The sequence below is a fragment of the Aquarana catesbeiana genome, linkage group LG01, assembly GCF_042186555.1.
Source record: "Aquarana catesbeiana isolate 2022-GZ linkage group LG01, ASM4218655v1, whole genome shotgun sequence".
Classification (NCBI taxonomy): domain Eukaryota; kingdom Metazoa; phylum Chordata; class Amphibia; order Anura; family Ranidae; genus Aquarana; species Aquarana catesbeiana.
This window is the reverse complement of record NC_133324.1, coordinates 170,099,013-170,123,518: the sequence shown is the minus strand read 5'-3', so window position 1 is coordinate 170,123,518 and position 24,506 is coordinate 170,099,013. Positions and strand designations below refer to the sequence as shown.

The 24,506-nt window shown below is 45.2% G+C and overlaps 2 protein-coding genes across 4 annotated transcripts in view; one reads left to right on the top strand and one right to left on the bottom strand.

Annotated features, from left to right (window-relative positions):
* The window catches only part of LNPEP (leucyl and cystinyl aminopeptidase), a 207,777-nt gene that overhangs the window by 172,168 nt on the left and 11,103 nt on the right, over positions 1–24,506 (bottom strand). For 2 of the 3 annotated variants that reach the window (XM_073624539.1, XM_073624538.1), the window contains exon 1: positions 1,860–2,141. The exons of the other annotated variant lie outside the window; for it this stretch is intronic. Coding sequence is in view for 1 of the 2 variants with exons in the window: in XM_073624538.1 (XP_073480639.1) it covers positions 1,860–1,878 (19 nt within the window). In the remaining variant the exon portion in view is untranslated. Of the gene's footprint in view, positions 1–1,859; positions 2,142–24,506 lie in introns of those variants that run through there. 3 annotated transcript variants of the gene reach the window in all.
* Positions 2,590–24,506, top strand: part of ERAP1 (endoplasmic reticulum aminopeptidase 1) — a 127,214-nt gene continuing 105,297 nt past the window's right edge. The window contains exon 1 of the mRNA XM_073624558.1: positions 2,590–2,772. The gene's annotated coding sequence lies outside the window, so the exon portion shown is untranslated. The remainder of the gene's footprint in view (positions 2,773–24,506) is intronic.

Sequence of the window (24,506 nt, the reverse complement as noted above, 5' to 3'; positions counted from 1 at the left end):
GACAGGTACGGGACACGTACGGGACAGGGACACTTCTCCCTATGGGACACGTACGGGATGAGGACATATAAAGGACGGGGACACTTCTCCCTACGGGACACGTACGGGTCGGGGACACTTCTCCCTAAGGGACACGTACGGGACGGGGACACTTCTCCCTAAGGGACACGTACGGGACGGGGACACTTCTCCCTACGGGACACGTACGGGACGGGGACACTTCTCCCTACGGGACACGTACGGGACGGGGACACTTCTCCCTACGGGACACGTACGGGACGGGGACACTTCTCCCTACGGGACACGTACGGGACGGGGACACTTCTCCCTACGGGACACGTACGGGACGGGGACACTTCTCCCTACGGGACACGTACGGGACGGGGACACTTCTCCCTACGGGACACGTACGGGACGGGGACACTTCTCCCTACGGGACACGTACGGGACGGGGACACTTCTCCCTACGGGACACGTACGGGACGGGGACACTTCTCCCTACGGGACACGTACGGGACGGGGACATGTACAGGACGGGGACACTTCTCCCTACGGGACACGTACGGGACGGGGACATGTACAGGACGGGGACACTTCTCCCTACGGGACACGTACGGGTCGGGGACACTTCTCCCTAAGGGACACGTACGGGACGGGGACACTTCTCCCTAAGGGACACGTACGGGACGGGGACACTTCTCCCTAAGGGACACGTACGGGACGGGGACACTTCTCCCTAAGGGACACGTACGGGACGGGGACACTTCTCCCTACGGGACACGTACGGGACGGGGACACTTCTCCCTACGGGACACGTACGGGACGGGGACACTTCTCCCTACGGGACACGTACGGGACGGGGACACTTCTCCCTACGGGACACGTACGGGACGGGGACACTTCTCCCTACGGGACACGTACGGGACGGGGACACTTCTCCCTACGGGACACGTACGGGACGGGGACACTTCTCCCTACGGGACACGTACGGGACGGGGACATGTACAGGACGGGGACACTTCTCCCTACGGGACACGTACGGGACGGGGACATGTACAGGACGGGGACACTTCTCCCTACGGGACACGTACGGGTCGGGGACATGTACAGGACGGGGACACTTCTCCCTACGGGACACGTACGGGACGGGGACATGTACAGGACGGGGACACTTCTCCCTACGGGACACGTACGGGTCGGGGACACTTCTCCCTAAGGGACACGTACGGGACAGGGACACTTCTCCCTAAGGGACACGTACGGGACAGGGACACTTCTCCCTAAGGGACACGTACGGGACAGGGACACTTCTCCCTAAGGGACACGTACGGGACAGGGACACTTCTCCCTAAGGGACACGTACGGAACGGGACACTTCTCCCTAAGGGACACGTACGGAACAGGACACTTCTCCCTAAGGGACACGTACGGAACGGGACACTTCTCCCTAAGGGACACGGACACTTCTCCCTAAGGGACACGTACGGGACGGGGACACTTCTCCCTAAGGGACACGTACGGGGACACTTCTCCCTAAGGGACACGTACGGGACATATCTCCCCTATGTGCACAGTGCTGTCCCTCTGACCTTCACATACGATGACAGTAGGCTGTCAGTAGATGAGGACATTGAGGTCCCAGGACTGGGCAGTGACAGCCCTTGGTGTCCTCCTCCCTCCATACACACAGATCCAGTATGATGGATCCTCCAATGTTTACACTGAGGACACAGGGAGGAGGGAGGGGAGGAATGACAGGCATGCAACCATGATGCTGGAAGCCTCTCTCTGATCATCTAGGGGGTGACAGTCATTCACGTGTGCCCCGAGCCCTCCACATCACTCCCGCAGGTACTTGCCGTTCGATGCGGGCTCCATGTCCAGGCAGGGCTGTCTCCTCTCCTGATGCCGGGAGTCTGTATGAAGTGTCAGGGAAGGCAGTGCGGGGTGACGGCATCTAGTGATCAGCCATCATGGTGGAGTATAGGAGCCCCGATCTCAGTGTCTGTGCTGGGACACAACAAGCACAAGCTGCAACTGGAGGAGGAGGAGCGTGGTGGTCTACCCGGACTGCACACTTCCTCTCCCCTCCCTGTCAGGCACAATCACCTCTCCCACTAATCTATCCCCACCCTACCAGGGACAATGTCCCCGCCCATCAGCCTATCCCCTCCCTGCTGGGTATTATGCCCCCTCCCATCAGCAATGGTAAGCAATGAGGACACCTCCCACCAGCTTATCCTATGCATTCCCAACACCGCTGACAAGCACGATGCCCCACCCACCAGTCTCTCTCCTCCCATCCATGGACCGTATCCCCACCCACTAGCCTCTCTCATCCCAGCCATGTACTGTATTATCCTCGCCCACTAGCCTATCTCCTCCCAGCCATGGACCGTATCCCCGCGCACTAGCCTTTCTCCGCCCAGCCATAGACTGTATCCCCGCCCACTAACCTCTTTCCTCCCATTCATGGACCGTATCCCCGCCCAGTAGCCTCTCTCCTCCCTTTCATGGACCGTATCCCCGCCCACTAGCCTTTCTCTTCCCATTCATGGACCGTATCCCCGCCCACTAGCCTTTCTCCTCCCAGCCATGGACCGTATCCCCGCCCACTAGCCTTTCTCTTCCCATTCATGGACCGTATCCCCGCCCACTAGCCTTTCTCCTCCAAGCCATAGACCGTATCCCCGCCCAGCAGCGCTGACAAGCGGCAGTCACATCAAACGCTCAGCCAGGAGAGAGGAGACCTTACAGTGGCCAGACCATCAGGTACTTCCCTTCCCTGGCCATATATTGGCCGATCAGTGCTGATAACTTGGAAGGGGGTGAAAAGAGAATGTATATAAGGCTGTCCCTCTCCTCTATGTATACATCCGCTGTGTACACATGTGTGCTATAGGAAGGTGATTTGTATGATTGTGTATGTAGTGTGATCCGGAGTGTTTATAGGGATCATACAATGTATAGTGTGCGCCTGCAGGAGAAGGCAGGATCCTCCCAGCATCGTCTATGGACAGACTTTCTGTTCAGCCATCAGGAGTGACAGGGAAGTCCTGTGTATGTAGAAGAGGCCAGAGAATATTACACAGAGCTATGGATTACCCATCAGCCAGCACTGTGTCACATGATCCTCCATACTGGAAAGTACCTGCTATGTCCTGTGCTTAAAGCAGAACCGCATTGCATCTGAGCAACACAAATCAAAAACACTATTAATTAATATTCAGTGCAACCCCCCCTCCCCCCACCACATCCATCCATCCGAGTCTTCATTATTTGTTTTGCTGAGAAATCACTTTAACCACTTCAATACTGGGCACGTTCACCCCGTTCCTGCCCAGGCCAGTTCTCACCCTTTGAGCCCAGGTTCACACTTGTTCGATCACATGTGATTCACACTCGCACTGCGGGGCCGATCGCATGCGATGTCTGTGCAATGTGAGTTCAGCCATACAGTTGTTTGTCTGAACTCGTATTAAATTCACACAAAAAAGGTGCAGGGACTTTTTTTTTCCCGCACTGAATTCGGATCACATTGGGTGTTCACACTCATGCTAGCTGATTGCTGTGCGAGTTCACAGTTCGCACTGCGATCTGTGAACCGATCGGAGGTTGTCATAAACATTGTATTGACACCCGCAGCGGTTCACAGAGGGCAGTGTGAGAGGAGCGATGCGGAAACCGGTGCTGGAATCGCGAAGGTTCCCACATTACGTATGTTTGAACCCAGGCTCAATGACAATTGCGCGGTCATGCAATACTGTACCCATATGGATTTTTTCCCCACAAATAGAGCTTTCTTTTGGTGGTATTTGATCATCTCTGGGGTTTTAATTTTTTTTTTTTGCTAAACAAATTAAAAAATACAGAAAATTTTGAAAAAAAAAGTTTTTCTTAGTTTCTGTTTATACATTTTAGTAAATAAGTAAATTTGCTCCTTCACTGACGAGCACTGATGAGGCGCCATTGATGGGCAGTCAGTGATGAGGAGACACTAATATGCGGCACTGATGAGTGGGCACTGATAGGCGGCACTGATAAGGAGGCACTGCTATGCAGCACTGATAGGTGGCACTGATAGGCACTCATAGGCAGCACTGCTATTCAGTGACAGCAAAGGAGAAATGGCGCAAAGTACCAGCCAAACATGAAAAGCAATCAGGATAAAATAAAAATTATTATAGTGTCCAAAGAGACGGTATAAGACCATAATGTATGCGTATATGGGGGAATGATGGTAATGTCTAAACACATATACGCTAAGAAACTGAAGTCCCAAAATAATGGAAAGTTCAACTAAAGGTGATACTAGGCACCAGCGGCAGCTCCCTTGGGAGTAGAAGCGAAAACTCTGGAAGGCAATGTGGAGATAAAAAGGTGCACCAATCTAAGTGCAGTATCCAAAAAAAAAAACTTTATTGAATGAATATAAAAATGAACGGCCAAATGGCTACTCACAATGGTACAGTATGGATAAGGCATGTAATGACATTAAGATGGCCCATAGGCAAAACCGCAGCAGCTCTCAGTGCAGGGTCCCAAGATGGTGCAAGACGCTGTGGGAGATGTAAACAGGCTGTCCGTGATGTGTAGTCCTCTGCTGGTGAGGGCTATGGCATGGGGGGAGCAGGAGAACCACGGTGTCAGCAAAGTAAGGCCGGCATCTTCTCAGGGACCGGAAGATGGAAGCCGGAACAGGATAAGGACCAGCGTGGAGCACACCATTCACTAGAGTGGAGGCTGCGGAAATGACATCTGGACGTGTCAGATGACGCGTTTCAATGCTTCCGCATTTTCTTCAGATCTCAGAGACATCCTTTATCCATTATCTTGACATCCAGTCAAGATAATGGAACCCCCGCACCGGCTGTCATTTTGCTATAGGACAGACAGGATGTGGTTAAAAAACAATGCCTAGCATTTCTGGCTGTTGCACTCTTGAGTAAGGGCAAATTATTCATGTAGCATTTATTTCCTGGAATCCATCTGCTTTTAGCTCAAGCATGCAGGCAGGAGGGTATGCTTAGCTGAGAAAACCCCTCCTCCCCTTCTCCAAATGAAAGACAAAATAATGCCCCTGAGCACTCCTGGGATGGATGACTTCATTTTGGCCTAGGCCAGAAACCAGGAAGCAACCGAAGAAATGTAAAAAAAAAAAGTTTAAAACAAGTAAATATAATATACAGCCTCCTATCTATTTACTAATGCTAGCAGCATAAGGATTCAACATTGATATTAGTTAAGATAATAGTTAATATTGATTGAGAGAGTTTACTGTAGTTCCACTTTAAATTGATAGTAAAGGCAATTGTTAAAATACTGTTATTTCTGTATTAATAATGATATTCTGTAAATGATATTGATGAGAAAAGTTCCAAGAAAATCCGTTCAGTTCTCGTGTTAAAACTCAAAAATTGATTTAATAATAAAACAGCAAAATATTACAAGAACAATATCAAAATGTAAAAATAACATAAAGTGAATGAAGTTTCCTCCTGGTGTGTCTGAAGCAAATCTGCTCCACTGTGCTTCTGTTCCTAGCTTTTACTCCTAAAATCTGACCCCTCCTTCCTAAAAAGGCTGGGTTAATGTTCTCATTTGTCTTGCAGTTCTACAGAAAACCGCAGGCGTTAACCCCCTCACGTAATGGTGGGAGTTGCTCAGTCTCTATGCATTGGCATTCCTGAGGAGTGGGCAAGAACAATGTGTGAAACCTTTTAACGTATACAATATAAGTTTCCTTTACTTTACGATCAAATACTACATATGCTCATATATTATATTCATTGAAAACCCAATGTTCCTATTAATATCCTAATCAAGAAATATTGTAGTATAAAAAACTTATAATCTTAACTAAAACATAGGTTTCACATTTCTTAAGATGTAAAAGTTTTTCTTCTCGTGATGGTGGAAGGTGAGGGAAACTAACTCAAGATTCCTAATTACTAACACGTTTGGTTCTCCATAGGAATGCTTATGAAGATTATAACAATATGTATAGAAGTATAATGCCCCGTACACACGGTCGGATTTTCCGAAGGAAAATGTGTGATCGGACCTTGTTGTTGGAAATTCCGACCGTGTGTGGGCTCCATCGGACATTTTCCATCAGATTTTCCGACACACAAAGTTTGAGAGCAGGAGATAAAATTTTCCGACAACAAAATCCGTTGTCGGAAATTCCGATCGTGTGTACACAAATCCGACGGACAAAGTGCCACGCATGCTCAAAATAAATAAAGAGATGAAAGCTATTGGCCACTGCCCCGTTTATAGTCCCGACGTACGTGTTTTACGTCACCGCGTTTAGAACGATCGGATTTTCCGACAATTTTGTGTGACCGTGTGTATGCAAGACAAGTTTGAGCCAACATCCGTCGGAAAAAATCCTAGGATTTTGTTGTCGGAATGTCCGAACAAAGTCCGACCGTGTGTACGGGGCATAAGAGTCTTTATAATTTCACTTTATCCATATCTAGAAGATATAAATATATATATATATATATATATATATATAGAGAGAGATATATGTGTCTCTCTCTCTCTCTCTCTCTCTCTCTCTCTCTCTCTCTCTCTCTCTCTCTCTCTCTCTCTCTCTCTCTATCTATATATATATATATATATATATATATATATATATATATACACAACTCAATTATTCTGTAAAAATCTAATCCATTCATTCATTTGTTAATGGCTAAATATTAGATTAAACAAAACTTCTAACAGCAATAAAAAAAAGAAAATAACAAATACTTACCTGCTCTGTGTATTGGTTTTGCACAGAGCAGACCCAATTCTCCTCTTCTTGAGTCCCCCGTTGGCGCCCCTGGCCCCTCCCTCCTGCCTAGTGCCCCCACAGCAAGCAACTTGCTCTGGAGGCTCCCGAGCTGCTGCCCTTGCGTGTCCATTCACACACACAGTCGTGACTCTGCCCCGCCCCCTCTCTCTCCTCATTGACTCACTGGCTGTGACTGACAGCAGTGAGAGCCAATGTCTTCTGCTGCTGTCTCAGCCAATATGGAGGGTAGGTCCCCGGAGAGCCGATGTTCTTGTGCACATTGCTGGATTGTGATGGGCTCAGGTAAGTATTAGGGCGGCTGCTGCACAAATAGAATGCATGAAGGTTAAAAACCTTTAACCTTTAGAACCAGTTTAAGGGCCGGTTTCCACCAGAAAACAGCATTTTTACACGTTCCATTTTTGACAGCTCATTCATTTCAATGGGCTTCAAAACACACAGGCGCAAAAAGTATGGCAGGCACAACTTTTAAAGATCACACCATACCAAATCGCATGGTCCCATGTAATTTAGTGGCCTCCACCGTGCTGTGTTTATTAGACGCGTTTGGGGTGCCATTCACAATCAAAGGCACTCGCTTGTATCTTACAAGGGCAACGCATTCCTGGGCAGTTTGGAAAATGTGCCTTTCCTGCACCATGTTCTGGGGTGAATGAGCCCTAATGAATGAGCAGTCCACCTTTTGCAAAATTGTTATAAATGCACCCACGTTAAAGCAGAGACTTAAAGCAAGTATACTCACCTATGCTCCAGCGGTCCGAACCTCGGTGAGGATTCTCACTGGCGCTGGCATCTTCCCCCGTCTTTTGGGTGCTGAGTCTTCAGCCATATTGATTGGCTGATGCGGAATGATGTCACTCCCGTGAATGCGTGGGAGTCATTTATCCAAGTACATTGGCACTGTGCTGGTATTGGAGCTGCGTATGCTCACCTTCATGTATATTCTACAGAGCATTGCAAAAAGGCAGGTATGTAAATTTTTTGGCAGAATAAACATTGCACTTCCCTTCTACAATAAAGAGCCTGCCTGTTCAATTTTTTAAATTTTTTGCAGGTCCACTTTATTAAAATAAAAAATGTGCATTAAAATGCTTTTTTTTTTGCATTGGAGCCTGCAGAGCGTTGCAGTCTTGATCAGTGCTCCTTCATTGCAGCAGTGCCTTAGTCCTTACACTGTGGGGCTATAGACACAGGAGTGCATTGCTATTTATCAGGAAGAATTCAAGGGAACCGACTTTTCATTTTACTGCTTAGGCAAAATCAACATTTCCATACAGAACAGCAAAGCTTTACATTTTACATTCAGAGTCACTTACAATTCTACTTCCTCCACTCCTCTTCCCTTCTCTGTCGGGGTCCCCCAAGGTTCTGTTCTTGGACCTCTTTTATTTTCAATCTACACCTCATCCCTGGGTCAGCTGATAGCCTCTTACGGCTTTCAATATCATTTCTACGCTGACGACACACAAATCTATCTCTCCACCCCTCAACTCTCTCTATCAGTCTCCTCACGCATCACTAACTTACTAACCGACATATCTGTATGGATGTCACATCACTTCCTCAAACTCAACTTGACCAAAACCGAGTTTATAATATTTCCTCCCCCACGTGCCTCTTCCCCTGACTTCTGTGAATAGCAATGGCACAACCATCCACCCATCCCCACATGTCAGCGTGCTATGGTGTTATCCTGGATTCTGAACTCTCCTTTCGGCCCCACATCCAATCACTTTCCAAAGCTTGCCGCCTCAACCTCAAACTACGTCCCTTTCTAACCAATGAAACCACAAAGCTCCTGATTCACTCCCTGGTTATCTCTCGCCTTGACTACTGCAACTCCCTCCTCATTGGCTTACCTCTAGATAGACTATCTCCCCTTCAGTCCATCATGAATGCTGCTGCCAGACTCATCCACCTTAAAAACCGCTCAGTGTCTTCTACCCCTCTCTGCCAATCCCTCCATTGACTGCCACTCGCCCAACAAATTAAATTCAGAATACTAACAATAAGTTACAAAGCCATCCACAACTCTGCCCCCAGCTACATCACTAACCTAGTCTCAAAATACCAACCTAATCGTCCTTCTCGTTCCTCCCAAGACCTCCTGCTCTCTAGCTCCCTCATCACCTCTTCCCATATCCGCCTCCAGGACTTCTCCCGAGCCTCGCCCATCCTCTGGAGTTCCCTACCCCAATCTGTCAGACAGACAGATGTATACACTTTTAGGCGATCCCTGAAAACTTTCCTCTTCAGAGAAGCCTATCCTGCCTCCATCTAACAACTGCACTATTTTCTCCGTTAGCTCATCCCCCACAGCTATTACCCTTTTGTATAACTTGACCCTCCTTCCTAGATTGTAAGCTCTAACGAGCAGGGCTCTGCTTCCCCCCTGTATTGAATTGTATTGTAATTGTACTGTCTGCCCAAATGTTGTAAAGCGCTGCGTAAACTGTCAGCGCTATATAAATCCTGTATAGTAATAATAATAATTTTGAGTTCAGGTTCAGTATAACCACTCTCTGACTGTAGGAAAGCAGCCGATCAGACAGATATCTCTGTCTGATCAGCTGCATTGGAGACCAGAGGAGAGATCTGGGCTCTAATAGACCTGTCATGACTCATGCTGTCACCAGGGATGTTGTTCATCCCTTGTGATAGCAATAAAGTTATTACAATTTTTTTTAAAGAGATTGTGTAATAAAGAAGTTTTAGATAAAATAAATAAAAAAACAAAATGTAAAGTGCCCCAGTCCCTAAGCGCAAATGTGAACCCATAAGTAAGCAACTCACACATATGTAAATGGTGATCGCACCACACTTGTGAGCTATTGTCGCGAATGTCAGAGCGAGTGCAATAATTCTAGTGCCAGAACTCTTCTGTATTTCTAAACTTGTAACCTGTAAAGGCGTTTAAAGCCTTGGCTATGGAGAATTTTAACCTCCCTGGCGGTATGATTATTTCGGATTTTAGGTGCTGAAAGCGGTACCATTATTTTGCATGGAAATTTGGCGTTTTATATTGTAGGTCTGTAAATCTTAACAATAACACACTTAAATCTGTCCAAACCAGAGTCTAGTAGATATCCCGGGTATGATAAAGTTTGAAACACAAAAACATAAATTATAATATAATAAATAAAAATAAATAATTAAAAAAAAATTAAAAAAAATAGTAATAAAATAAATTTCCCCACAATTCACTATCGCTCAATTCTGCAAGTGTTCTAATTTATTATCGCTGTTTTCTAGCTGGTCTAAAGCCACTTTTGACGTAAAGGGACACTTTTTGGTTGCTATGGACAATCTCCAGTTTCCAGGCAGAAAGAACAGTGTATATCATGTAAAACTGCATGCAGGGCATGGGCCAGAGCACTGGGGACAAAAGGGATGTGAAATCATTTCATACAGTACTGTAATCTGTAAGATTACAGTACTGTATGTGTTATGATTTTGACAGTTTTTTGAATTTGCCGCCAGGCTCCGCCCCCGTGCGTCGCGCCGCTCGCAGGGAACGGAGCCTGGCACGGAGAGGCTTCGGAGGAGGACGGAGCCCTCGGACACTGCGGGGGACATCGCAGGATCCCGGGAACAAGGTAAGTAACGCCGCCCCAGGATCCTGCAATGCGATCCCGAGTGTGGCTCGGGGTTACCGCTAATGGTACTGAATTTTAACCCCGAGCCACACTCGGGAAAACCGCCAGGGAGGCTACGTACCGTAGTTTGGTGCCATTCCACGGGCATACACAATTTTAAAAGCATGACAAGTTAGGTATCTATTTACCCAGCGTAACATCATCTTTTATATTTTACCAAAAATGTACTATTATATTGTGTTTGTGTGCAATAAATTTCATCAATTCATTGTGTATTTTATCCAAAAACATTTGCATAAAAAACGCAAATACTGTGTAACATAAAAAATTGCAACACCCATCATTTTATTCTATAGGGCCTCTGCTAAATATATATACACACACAGTATATACAGTGCCTTGAAAAATTATTCATACCCCTTGAGATTTTCCACATTTTGTCATGTTACAACCAAAAACGTAAATGTATTTTATTGGTATTTTTTGTGATAGACTAACACAAAGTGACACCTAATTGTGAAGTGGAAGGAAAATGATAAATGGTTTTCCAAATTTTTTACAAATAAATATCTGAAAAATGTGGAGTGCATTTGTATTCTCCCCCTTTACTCTGATACCCCTAACTAAAATCTAGTGGGACTAATTGCCTTCACGAGTCACCTAATTGGTACATTTTTTATTGTAAATTTTTTTACAAATAAATATCTGAAAAGTGTGGTGTGCATTTGTATTCAGCCCCCCTGAGTCAATACTTTGTAGAACCACCTTTCACTGCAATTACAGCTGCAAGTCTTTTTGAGGATGTCTCTACCAGCTTTGTACATCTTGAGAGAATTTTTTGACCATTCTTCTGTGCAAAATAGGTCGACCACGCCCCCTAAAACGTCACAGTCCCAGCATGCCCAGGGACTGTGACATCATATGGGGGCGGGGTCTCCGCCTATATAAGTCACAACGCAGCCCTCAGAGACCAGTCCAGCCGGAGAGAGCGTCGTGTCAACATCTGGGGGAAGAGAAGAGAAGAGAACACAAGAAGCCAAGAAGCCCGGACCTCCGCTGGCAATAGAGCTACCTGAAGACAGCGGAGGGGCCGGCCGAAGACCTGGGACACCGGGAGAAGAGGCCGGAGAGCGGAGAAGAACCAACCGGACGCCGGGAGAAGCTGAACCAGAGGGACCCCCGAAGACGGAAGAAGACCCCCCCCCGGAGCTGTTTAATAAATTATTTTAAAAACCTGTGTTGTGTTTTATTATTGACACTTTTTACCTAGGTGAATGGGTAGGGGTACCATGTACCCCATACTCATTCACATAGGGTGGGGGGGCCGGGATCTGGGGGCCCTCTTAATATAGGGGGCTCCCGGATTCCGATAAGCCCCCCGCCCGCAGACCCCGACAACCAACGGCCAGGGTTGTCGGGAAGAGGCCCTTGTCCTCATCAACATGGGGACAAGGTGCTTTGTGGTGGGGGGGCACCGCAAGGTGCCCCCTCCCCCAAAGCACCCCCCCATGTTGAGGGCATGCGGCCTGGTACGGTTCAGGAGGGGGGGGGGCGCTCGTTCGTCCCCACCCCCTTTCCTGACCGGCCGGGCTGCGTGCTCGGATCGGGGTCTGGTATGGATTTTGGGGGGACCCCCACGCCGGTTTTTTGGCGTAGGGGGTTCTCCTTAAAGTTCCATACCAGACCTAAGGGCCTGGGATGCCCCCCGCGCTCGCCGCAATGGGAAAATTAGTTTTTCCTATTGCAGCGAGCGCGAGATGCAGTAACCTGCTCCTCCGTCGTATCTGGTCCTTCGGACTAGCATACAGACGAACGGGCTTTCCGTCAGGAACTGAGTCCGGCGGAGGTACGACGTAAAGATTTGAAGCAGGCTTCAAATCTAAAGCACGTCGGATTTCCGCCCGAAACGGTCCGTCGGAAGTCCGATGGAGACCACACACGGTCGGATTGTCCGCCGGACTTGGTCCGGCGGCGTCCGTCAGACTTTTGCAGGTGAAAAGTCCGACCGTGTGTACGCGGCATAAGTAGCAGCATGTCTTTGGAGTCTGGGCGGAAACCCGTAGACGCACTGGGGATACATGCAAACTCAATGCAGATAGTGCCCTGGCCAGGACTTGAGCCATGGACCCCACTGCTGCAAGGTATAAGATCTAACTACTAAGTCACCATGCTGCCCTAGTTCTATAAAATCTCCTGCAGACAGATTTGGCTAGGTCTTTACTGTGTATTACACCCTGCCATCACATGATTCCCTACACTTCGATGTATGTTGGGGAGGTTATAATGGAGTTACTTCAGCGCAACTTCAAAGCCGAATATCAGTGCCATTTCATGTGCGGCATGCTGACACCGGTGCAAATTCATTTAAGTCTGCAGTTTGAGTTGGAGCAATTTCAATGGTTCCATTGCTGCAAATGGGGTGCAACTTGTCAGATGACTTTGACCTGTGAAGTCGCCTCACAAGTAGCACTGTTATGAATCGTGGCTCAGTGCAGTTCAAAAGATGCAGATTTCAGCAATCATACATTTTTGTATGAAAATATTTAGAGCCATTGGTCATATACAGTATGTTTGAACCTTTAGTTAGTCTTAAAAAATGTGTGCTTTTACAACCTCTTTAGGTGCTTGGTTTCCAAGGCGCTGGGCCTCAGGGTATGTAGTAAAACACTCCACATAAGGCCTCGTCCACACAGATGTACTTAAGTATACACCCATGAGAGGGCCGCGTTTGCCTGCATGGGATGCACAGATGTTCCATTTATCCTAATCAGGCAGTCCTATTCATGTTAAGGGATGCAGCGGAGGGACAGACACAACCACCTATGCCCAATATGATATCTGCGTGGGTGCATATGTGGGCCCTAGGGCTGGGAAAAAAAATCGATTTGAATCGAGTTGAAAGGTCAAATCGATTCAAATTTTCAGCAAATTGATTTTTTTTTTCTTTCACCAGGACCGGCGCTGACACCGCGCCGGTCCTGAGCAGCTGCGGGTAGAAGTTTTTAGGTGGGGCCGCAGCTTTAGCCTAGTCCGCGAGGCCGGACGCCGCGGACTAGGCCAAAGCCGCGGCCTCGCCTAAAAACTCCTGCCCGCAGCTCCTCAGGTTTTTTTTTGTCCATAAAAAAAAAAACAAAACTCAATTCGAATCGTGAATCTAGTTTTTTTTAAAAAAAATCATAGATTTTTTTTTGGAGAAAATCACCCAGCTCTAGTGGGCCCCTGAACACAGTGTAAGTTTGGGGACATGCACCTGCACAGATGTCAAATTGGGGGCAGCGACTGTGCCCGTGCAATTGCTGCAACCCAATTGGTATCTTAGGTGTATGCTTCAAGGGGATGTAAAGGCCTATGCATTAAGGTGAAAAAACATCTTGCCCCCTAGCCCTTCGTTTTACTTACCTGAGCCCCGAATTTCCGTCGGCGCCGTCTCTCTCTCCACGGGTCCCTGGCTCTTGATTGGATAGATTGATAAGCAGCACAGCCATTGGCTCCCGCTGCTGTCAATCAAATCCAATGACGTGGGGGGAGGGGCCGAGTCCTGTATTCGGCCTCTATGGATGCCGAATGCTGGACTCGGGAGCGCACCTGCAAGGTAACCCCCTTGGGAGAGCGCTTCTCCAAGGGGGTTATCTAATGCGGAAAGGAGCCGCAAGAGCCACCGAGGGCCACCAGAAATGGATGTTCGGGGCCACTCTGTGCAAAAGGAGCTGCACAGTGGAGGTAAGTATGACATGTTTGCTTTTTAAAAAAAATAAAAAACGATCCTTTAGTATCACTTTAGGCGCACCTGAATAAGCGAGGACTTATACATGTATTTGTAGCGACATGTTTTCCATAATACAATTATATGTAACTACATATTTTCTTCAGGCTCTGTGCTCTACTAAGGCTCGATTCACACAGGGGCAACACGACTTTAACGCGACTTTGCACGGCGACTTCAACGCGTCTTCAACGCGACTTCGGCGCGACTTCAGCGCGACTTCAGCGCGACTTTAGCAAATTACAACGCGACTTCAAGTCGCCTCCAGGACAGGCGACTTCGGCTGTGGCCAATCACAGGACAATCAGCTCTCTGGGAGGGAGGGGTTTTCCCTGCAAAGTCGCTTGACTTTGAGAGAGAGATCCGACTTGGAGGCGACTTCCATTGATTTCTATGGTACAGGTCGCCTACCAAGTCGGATCCAAGTAGTACAGGGAGTACGCTCTGAAGTCGGAGCGACTTCAGTAGTGTCTATTCAGACGCTCCCATTCACTTAAATGTGAATCTCTTTCTGGGGCGACTTGGGGCGACTTGAGGGCGTACAAGTCGGATCCCAAGTCGTCCCAGTGTGAACCGACCCTTAGAGTACATGTCTCCCCGGCCTTGGGACATCTTTATCTGCACACTCCTTATAGTGACATCATGTTTCCTTAAACTTTCTCATAAATACTTGGATGCCTGGTTGCAGAGCCCTTTTCTCTGTGGAGATTTTGTGAATAGTAGTATTACCTAAAAAAAAAATGTAATATAGTGCAACTTACCAGGCCTTAGGCTACATTACTCTAGCCTGCAAAGTATTTTACTGTGTAGGCTAGTGTAGTGCTGGCTCTGGTAAGGAGCAGTCTGACACACATTTCACTGCGTCACACAGGGCTTGATTTACTATAGAGAGAATATGCGAATGCGCGAATAAATACTCTCAAAATAGCCAAATCGTGCTAATTAGCACGGAAATGGAAATCACTATAGTGCTTGGGAAAAAATTCTCCCAAAATCAAATTCACTATAGCTCCCAGACAACAGAGACCGTCCAAATCATAAGGCCTCATGTACACGGGATGTTAAAATAACGTTATGAAACCGCCAGTATCTTTGCAGTGATTTTTAAAAACTTTTTTCAGTTTTTTTCAACGTTTTTTGCAATAGCGTTTTTGAGCGTTTTTCATCGTTAGCGTTTTTTTAACTTTTTTTTTTTTTTTTTTTCAAAAATTTTTTTTTTTTTTCAATGGATCAAAAACATTAAAAAATGTTGGTGAACGACGTTTTTGAGCGTTTTTGAGCGTTTATCAGCGTTAGAGCGTTTTTACAGCTGAAAAACGTCTCTCAGAACCCACTGGTCCTGGGTTTTTTTTTACAGCTTAAAAACGCCTATGCCATTTGCAGCTCAGAAACGCCTAGGTGGGCATGAAGCCATAGACTAACATAGACAGGCATTTTTAAGCTGCAAAAAACGCTCAGAAAAGTGGCTGTAAAAAACGTTCCGTGTGCATGAGGCCTTACTCTTGCTAGAAACACGGGAACTGCACATGGAAATAATGTTTTGAGCATGATATGATAGCCTAAATGGTACTTAAATAGGTGGTATATTGTTTAAAGATAATCTGCTTTTAAACTGCTAAAAAAAAGTGATATATAAACTGAAATATCATTGAAAGTCCCCCTCTCTTTACAACTATGTACCAATACAAGTGCGCATGCTTAGACATGCAAAATACTCTAATTTTAACTCCCATTCATTTTTTACCAGGAGCAATAGTAAATTTGCAAATTAGCGTTTGGCTAAAATGTGTTTTCGAGCATGAAAATTTGCACTATATAGCCAAATGCAAGTTTCAATCATTGATTATAATGGTACAGTTGTTACTTCCCAAAAAAAATACATTTTAATTTTGAGATGAACTGTTTATTTCTCTAAAATAAATTGTCCTTGCAACAATGTTGCTTCTTCTTCATATTTTTTTGTTTTTAAGAATGCTAGTACAGTAATACCTTGGATTATGAGCAAAATTCGTTCCAGAAGCATGCTTGTAATCCAAAGCACTCGTATATCAAAGCAAATTTCCCCATAAGAAATAATGTAAACTCAGATGATTCGTTCCACAACCACTGCTGGTGTATGCAGTACTGTATGTGGAATGGAAATGAAAATAATTTCTTCCGCATTGACTTCAATGGGATGCAATACCGCATGCGGCCAGAGGCGGGGGGCATCGGCGAGAAAGTGCACCACACCTGCAGTATATAATAGAAGTCTATGGCAAAGCGCAGCTAACCCAGGAAATTTGAAGATAGACTGTGCTGCACCAGATGTGTGGGTAAACCGCAGCACATCAGTGTGAAAGCAGCCTTATGGGGGCCTCAGAATAGTAAGGGTTCATTCACAAATGAAAAACGATCTGATTGTGTTTGACAGGTGCTGAGGAGGCGATATGTTGCTTCCTCACCACCTGATTTAAACCCATGATTGCCATAAAATGCATGCGTTTGCTACATGATAGTATGGCAATTAGAGGTTCAAATCTGGTGTGAGAGGAGACAACACTGTGCCCCGTGGCCTTTGACTTCTCCCATGTTGTTCAGGTAGATCTCCACCTCCTTAAGGTTTTTTCTGTTTTTGCTTATGAGAATCCTGCAATTTATAGGTTTGGGGTGAGGACTTCTGATAACCAAAAAGGTTTGCTATGGTTGTTATTAGCTTGATTTGTATCCCTGCTTTTCTAATGTGATTTTTAATGTGTCTAATTTTTAGTGTCCTACCCTTGTAGCTTTTGAGCAGGGCCCTTCTAACTATATTGTCAAATGCTGGAGCATCATTTCCATGCCTTTTTATTTTTTTTTTTTTTGCCCAAGTACATTAATGTAACACATGTTTATACTACTGTTCCAATAAAAAGTAGATTTTTTTAGTTTATATTTGATTTTTGTAGACTATAAATGCATATTTTTAAGTGCAAACTATTCATACCCCTTCAAATCTGTATTAAATCTAGTTGCATCCAAAAGTATTTGGTTGTGCACATATGCAAGTTCATGAGTAGAAAGTGTAATGGGGGGAGAAAAAACACAAAAAATCCCTGCTCCAATACTGAATTTCAGGGCTCTATTAATTCTTGTGTGAATTAGGTAAACCATAAAATTAGAGGTCGACTGATATATCGGCCGATATTTGGCTCTTTTTACTTAATCGGCATCGATTGTGCTGATAAAAAAAGCCGATTATACCTTCAGCGGGACTTGCAAATGACTTCTGTAATAGACAGTGCAAGTTGTCTGAAGTTTTCTTCTCTCCTCCTCTGGGCAGCCTGCCAAGTCTGATAAGAAGATACATTGTATCTCTTTCAGGTTCTTTTATCAATAGACTGAACTCCGTGGAGAAGTTTTCAGTTTAACCATTTAAAGACTAAATCTTTTCTGACACTTGTTGCTTACAAGTAAAAATGCTGTATTTTCTGCTAGAAAATCACTTGGAACCCCCAAACATTATATATATTTTTTCTAGCAGAGACCCTAGGGAATAAAATAGCGGTTGTTGCAATATTTTATGTCACACGGTATTTGCGCAGCGGTCTTTCAAACGCAATTTTTAAAAAAAAAATACACAAATGAAATAAAAAAAAAAAAAAAAAAAAGCAGTAAAGTTAGCCCATTTTTTTTTGTCCAAAAGTTTTGATTACCTATTTTTGTGTATTAAATATTTAAGATATAGTTATTTTTTTTTTAATCTAAATTATACATACAAGTGAAATGATTGGAGGTTTGTTTTGTTTAATAAATGTTTAAATATAAAAAAATTTCTGTATCACTTATTACTTAAGGCTGCTTTCACACTGGAGCGGGCAGGCGTTGACGGTAAAACGCTGTTAGTTTTAGCGGCGCTTTACCGTCATTTTAGCGGCGCTATTCGGCTGCTAGCGGGGCGCTTATAACCCAGCTAGCGGCCGAAGAAGGGATTAAATGCGCCCCTGAAGCGCTGCTGCCAAAACGCTTTGCAGGCGCTTCGGCTGCGGTGCGCATTCATTTCAATGGGCAGGAGTGGTGGAGGAGCGGTATACACCGCTCCAAAGATTCTGCTTGCAGGACTTTTTTTTAACATCCTGCCAGCGCATCGCCCCAGTGTAAAAGGGGTCTAACTGTTAGATTTTATGAGATGAAGGGAAAAAAAAAAAAAGAAATCGGCCTAATATATTGGCCCCAAAAAATCGGCATCACATACCGGCCATTGGCCACCTCGATTTCTAAATATCGGCTTTGGCATCGGCCAGAGAAAAACCCATATCGGTCGACCTCTACATAAAATATGTCAACTAAATGTGAATTCTCTTTAAGCACCAAATTAACCACTTCAGCCCCGGAAGGATTTCCCCCCTTAATGACCAGGCCATTTTTTTGTGATACGGCACTGCATCGCTTTAACCGATTCCTGACCATGTAGGGCTGGACGATTTTCTCAAAAAAAAAAAATCTGTGATTTAAAAAAAAAAAACTTGATTCACCATTCGAATTGAGTTTTTTTTTTTTGGACACCGTGCCGGTCCTGAGGAGCTGCGGGCAGGAGTTTTTAGGTGAGGCCGCTGCTTCGGCCTAGTCCGCGGTGTCCGGCCTCACCTAAAAACTGCTGCCCACAGCTCTTCAGGACCGGCGCGGTGAAAAAAAAATCGATTTGCTTAAATTTTGAATTGATTTGACCTCTCAATTCGATTCAAGATTTAAATCGATTTTTCCCCCAGCCTTACGACCATGTCACACAGATATACTGCGGCACAATGGCTCTCCTGGGCGAAATCCCGTACGGGTACGTCCTACCCTTTTTCGGCCACCAGAGGGCGTACATGCGCGCCCGCTGCACAGCGGGGGACCCGATGCGCGTGGCCGGCAGGCACAATCATCGCCGGCCACGCGCGATCGAGTGCTCGAGCTCCAGCACAAATCCCTGTGCTGTCAGAGGAGAGGAGACATATCGTTTGTTCCTACTAAGTGAGAAAAACAATATGTCTCCTCTCCTAGTCAATCCTAACCCCATACAATTAGAACACACTGAGGGAACACAGAATTAACCCCTTGATCGCCCCCTAGTGTTAACCCCTTCCCTGCCAATGACATTTACACAGTAATCAGTGCATCTTTATAGCACTGATCGCTGTATAAATGCCAATAGTCCCAAAAAAAGTGTCAGAAGTCTCTGCTCTGTCCTTCTCAATGTCGCAGTACCGATAAAAATCGCAGATCACTGCCATTACTAGTAAAAAAAAAATAATAATAACAATGCCATAAATCTTTCCCATAGTTTGCAAGTTTGCAGATGCTATAACTTTTGCGCAAACCAATCAATATTTGCTTATTGCGATTTTTTTTTTTTTTTTTTACCAGAAATATGTAGAAGAATATATATTGGCCTAAACTGATAAAGAAATGTGTTTTTGTTTTTTTAAATTGGGGGTATTTATTATAGCAAAAAGTAAAAAATATTGTTTTTTTTTTCCAAAATTGTCGCTCATTTTTTTTGTTTATAGCGCAAAAAATAAAAACCACAGAGGTGATCAAATACCACCAAAAGAAAGCTCTATTTGTGGGAAAAAAGGACACAAATTTTGTTTGGGTACAGTGTCGAGCGACCGCGCAATTGTCAGTAAAAGCGATGCAGTGCCAAATTGTAAAAAGTGCTCTGGTCAGGAAGGGGGTAACATCTTCCGGGGCTGAAGTGGTTAACTGGCAATTGCGTGGTCGTGCGATGCTGTACCCAAATAAAATGTATGCCCCTTTTTCCCACAAATAGAGCTTTCTTTTGGTGGTATTTGATCACCTCTGCGGTTTTTATTTTTTTCGCTATAAACAGAAAAAGACCGAATATTTTGAAAAAAACCCCACATTTTTTAACTTTTTGTTATAATACACATCCAAAAAAAAATGTAAAAAAACAAATTTCTTCATCAATTTAGGCCACTATGTATTCTGCTACATATTTCTGGTAAAAGAAAATCCAAATAAGCGTATATTGATTGGTTTGCGCAAAAGTTATAGCGTTTACAAAATAGGGGATTGATATAGGGACTTTTATTTTTTTTTATTGTTTTTACTTGTAATGGCGAGTTCTGCGATTTTTAGTGGGACTGCGGTATTGGGGTCGACAAATCTGATCCTAAGTGACACTTGTTGGGGACCAGTGACACCAATACAGTGATCAGTGCTAAAAAAAACACTGATTCCTGTATAAATGACACTGACAGGGAAGGGGTGATCAAGGGGTTAAATGTGTTCCCTGGGAGGTGTTTCTAACTGTGGGGTGAATAGCTGAAACACGATCTCTCTCTTTTCCTCCCTGACAGAGCAGCAGTGTGCTTTGTTTACATCGGCACACTGCTGCTCCATGTCTCTTCTGAACGACCGGCGGGTCGTGGCGGCCATTGAGATTTTGCGCACCCGGGCTGCCCTGCCGCAGTAAATGTACATGGGGCGGTCCAGAAGCAGTTAAGAAAAAAATACCCCCAAAAAAGTGTTTTTTAAAAAATTTGACGTGGGGTCGAGCGCGCGCCACTTCTGAACTGTACCAGGCCACATGCCCTCAACATGTGGGTTCTTTGGGGCAGGGGGGGCTCTGCGCCCCACCCACCCCAAAGCACCTTGTCCCCATGTTGATGGGAACAAGGGCCTCTTCCCAACAACCCTGGCCGGTGGTTGTTGGGGTCTGCGGGCAGGGGGCTTATCAGAATCTGGAAGCCCCCTTTAACAAGGGGGCCCCCAGGACCTGGCCCCCCCTATGGGAATGGGCATGGGGTATCATACCCCTACCCATTCACCAAAAAAGTCTCAAATTTAAAAACAACAGAGACGGTTTTTGACAATTCTTTTATTAAAAAAAAAAAGAAAAAAAAAAGAAAAGTGTCCCGTGCTGTACATCCATTGTCAATCACGCCGCCTGACGGACCCGAAAAACAGAAAAACTAAAAACGCTCTGCCTCGATGGGAGGGCTCCCGCCAACTGCTGTCTCTTCGCTTTGACAGCTGTATTATGTCACATGATGTCAGAAGGGGGCGGGGTCACTCAGTTACATCAATGGGTGTCCGCGCCCTTGCCAATATAACAGCTGTCAAAGCGAAGAGACAGCAGTCAGTGGGAGCCCTCCCATCGAGGTGGAGCGTTATTAGTTTTTTCCATTTTTCGGGTCCATCTGGCGATTGTCGATGGATGTACAATGCGTCGCAGGACGCTTTTTTTTTTTTATCTCTTCCGGACCACCCACTGTACATATACTGCGTTTTTTTCATTGATTTTTTATCCATATTGTCGGCAATACATTACAGCCGCGAGCAAGTTTGAATTAAATTTTTCCTTTAGAAATGTAATTATTTCTGTGGCATGTTCTATACATCGCACAAATGCGCCACTTTACAGGCAGACTAAGTGGACCCCCCAGGCATGATATTTAAGGCTAGGTTCACACTGCTGCAGTGCGAATTTAGCGCGATTTTGTTCCGATTGCGTTGCAAATTTGCATTGCGAATTCTATATGTGTTCTTGCGATTCTACTGCAAATTTTGCAGTCTATAGAGCTGAATTCGCATCGCACACGGATCAAACTCGCACAGGACCTTTTTTTCACGCAGGTTATATTCGCAACACATCAATGTGAACGGCACTAATGTTAATCTATGTAATTTAAATGACTTGCGAATTCGAGCGATCGCAACGGCTCAAATTCGCAATAGAATTCGCAGCAGTGTGAACCTAGCCTAAAGGAATATTTTATTTTTATTCTTTCACTTTAAGCATCATTAAAATCAATGCTACTTTAAAATGATCGAATGAAAAACTTTTTTTTGCATTGATACATGTCCCCTAGGGCAGTACCCGGGTCCCCATACACTTTTTATGGCAATAACTTGCATATGAGCCTTTAAAATGAGGACTTTCATGTTCCTATCCCATAGACTTTAATAGCATTTGCATCTTCGTTAAAAAATAGTTGAGTGCCGGTTCACACTGGTGCGATGCGAGAACACTGCGAATCCACTGCGTGTTCCCGCATCGCATGTCAGTTCACACTGCCATATGCGAATCGCTGGGGAGTGTCAATACATTGTTAACGACACCCCCACTTCAGCTCGTATATCGCACTGTGAACTGACAGTTCGGACATGAATCGGATCGCATATGTGTGAACACACATGCGATCCGATTCTGGTCCGAATAGAAAAAAGGGTCCTGTGCGTGTTTGCACCGAATGCGGTGCGAAATCAGCCATACTATCTCTATGGCTGATATCGCACCACACAGACATCGCATGTAATGTGAACGGCAGTGCGCTGCGAATTACATGCGATGTCTGTGCGATGTTTGGCATCGCACCAGTGCCTAATAGCCAATGCCACATAAGCATGAGCATGGTTGTTTGCATAATATTATTGCCTCAAATGCAAAACATTATTATATAGAATTAAAAAAAAAATCAAACACTAGTAAATCTATTTTTTCTATGTATGATTGTACTCAGCTCAGTAGCCTAGTGGTCTGCGCTTCTACCTTGAAAGACCTCAGGCCTTGAAAGACTCATGGGTTGTACTCAGCAGTATATGCTGAAAATAGGTGACTGCCAATTAGCCAGTGCAAATCAGTTTGGTTGATTCCATAATATTAACTCTTCGCATGCAATGGTATGTAAGTATGCTTTGTAGACATCAGTGAACAGCACCAAGCCATTGTGCTAAATATGCTGAGACCTGCATAATAGTGTAGTATGATTAAAGAATGAACATAAATAATTACTGCTTTATAGTCACATAAAAAACAAAATTAATATGAAAAAAAAAAAATATAACAGATATGTAATTGTAAATATTCAATACATGTAACTTTATAGAATAGCAGACATTACTCTGTAATACTCATTCATAACTGCATTTGTTAGCAAAATAAGAAAACAAGCTAGGAATACTAATTGGAATATACATAAATAGATGCACACGAGGTAGAGCACATCTCACATAAAAACGTTTTATTCACAATTATGTGATAATGCTGCAGTGCGGTTCCATATATCGTATTTATTGGCGTATAACACACACTTTTTTTCCCCTAAAAGCAGAGGACAAACAGTGCCTGCGTGTTATACGCCGATACTTTGTTTTACCAACAGGGGGCAGGGACCAGGTGGTCCGCCCCGGAAGCCACTCATTGGGGGGTGTCAGGCCGGCCACCCCGTCTCTTCTAGCCCTGGGACAACGCTGCCTGCATAGTCTAAAGTTGATAAAAAAAATCACTTGCCAGCCCCTTCTCCTACATCGCTCCTCCTGTGTCAGTGTCATTATAAAACAAAGCTTGTAAATATCTCAATAGCTCAGTTTTTTGTGGCTGCTCTCCTCCTCCCCCTCCTAGCTTAAGCTTTAGATTGGAGGAGGAGAGAGGTCACATGACCATCTATGTAATGTCAGAGCAGTCATGTGACCAGGTCTGTGGAAAAAACTGAGCTATTGAGGCATATGAAAGCTTCATTTTTACAATATGAGTGACACAGGAGGAGCACTGTGGAAGGGGCTAGCAGTGATTTTTTTCTTATCTGTAGAGAATGCTGGCAGCGCTGTCCCAGGAGACTGGGGGTCTCCAGGGGAGTGCATGTACTGGATGGGGGTCTGTATACTGGGGAGGGGGGCTGTGTACTGGATGGGGGGCTGTATACTGGGGAAGGGGGCTGTGTACTGGATGGGGGGCTGTGTACTGGATGGGGGCTGTATACTGGGGAGGGGGGCTCTGTACTGGATGGGGGGCTGTATACTGGAGAGGGGGGCTGTGTATTAGATGGGGGACTGTGTATTGGATGGGGGGCTGTGTACTGGATGGGAGGCTGTATACTGGATGGGGGCTGTATATTGGGGAGTGGGGCTGTGTACTGGATAGGGGGCTGTTTTCTGGGGAGGGGGTTTGTATACTGGATGGGGGGCTGTGTACTGGATGGGGGGCTGTGTACTGGGGAGGGGGACTGTGTACTGTAAAGGGGGCTGTGAACATTTTTTTCCTTAAATTTCCCTCTTAAAATTGGGGTGCGTGTTATACGCCTGTGCATGTTATACATCAATAAGTACGGTAATAAACTTGGTAGAAATTGGCGCAAATCTGCGGAAACACCGATTAGCGCCGATTCTGCATTTACAAAGGCATGTTTGCCGGTAATAGTGTTCTTTTTCATTTGCACGTTCGCCTAGTTGAAGTCCTAATTGGCTTACTTGGGCGCTATTAAAGGTAGAGTGACCATTACTTCCTGGTCTTCTCAGTAAATCAACCCCACAGTGTGGTTTTTTTTTTTTTTGTTTTACTTTATTTGAAGAGTCGCTTCATATCATTGCACAG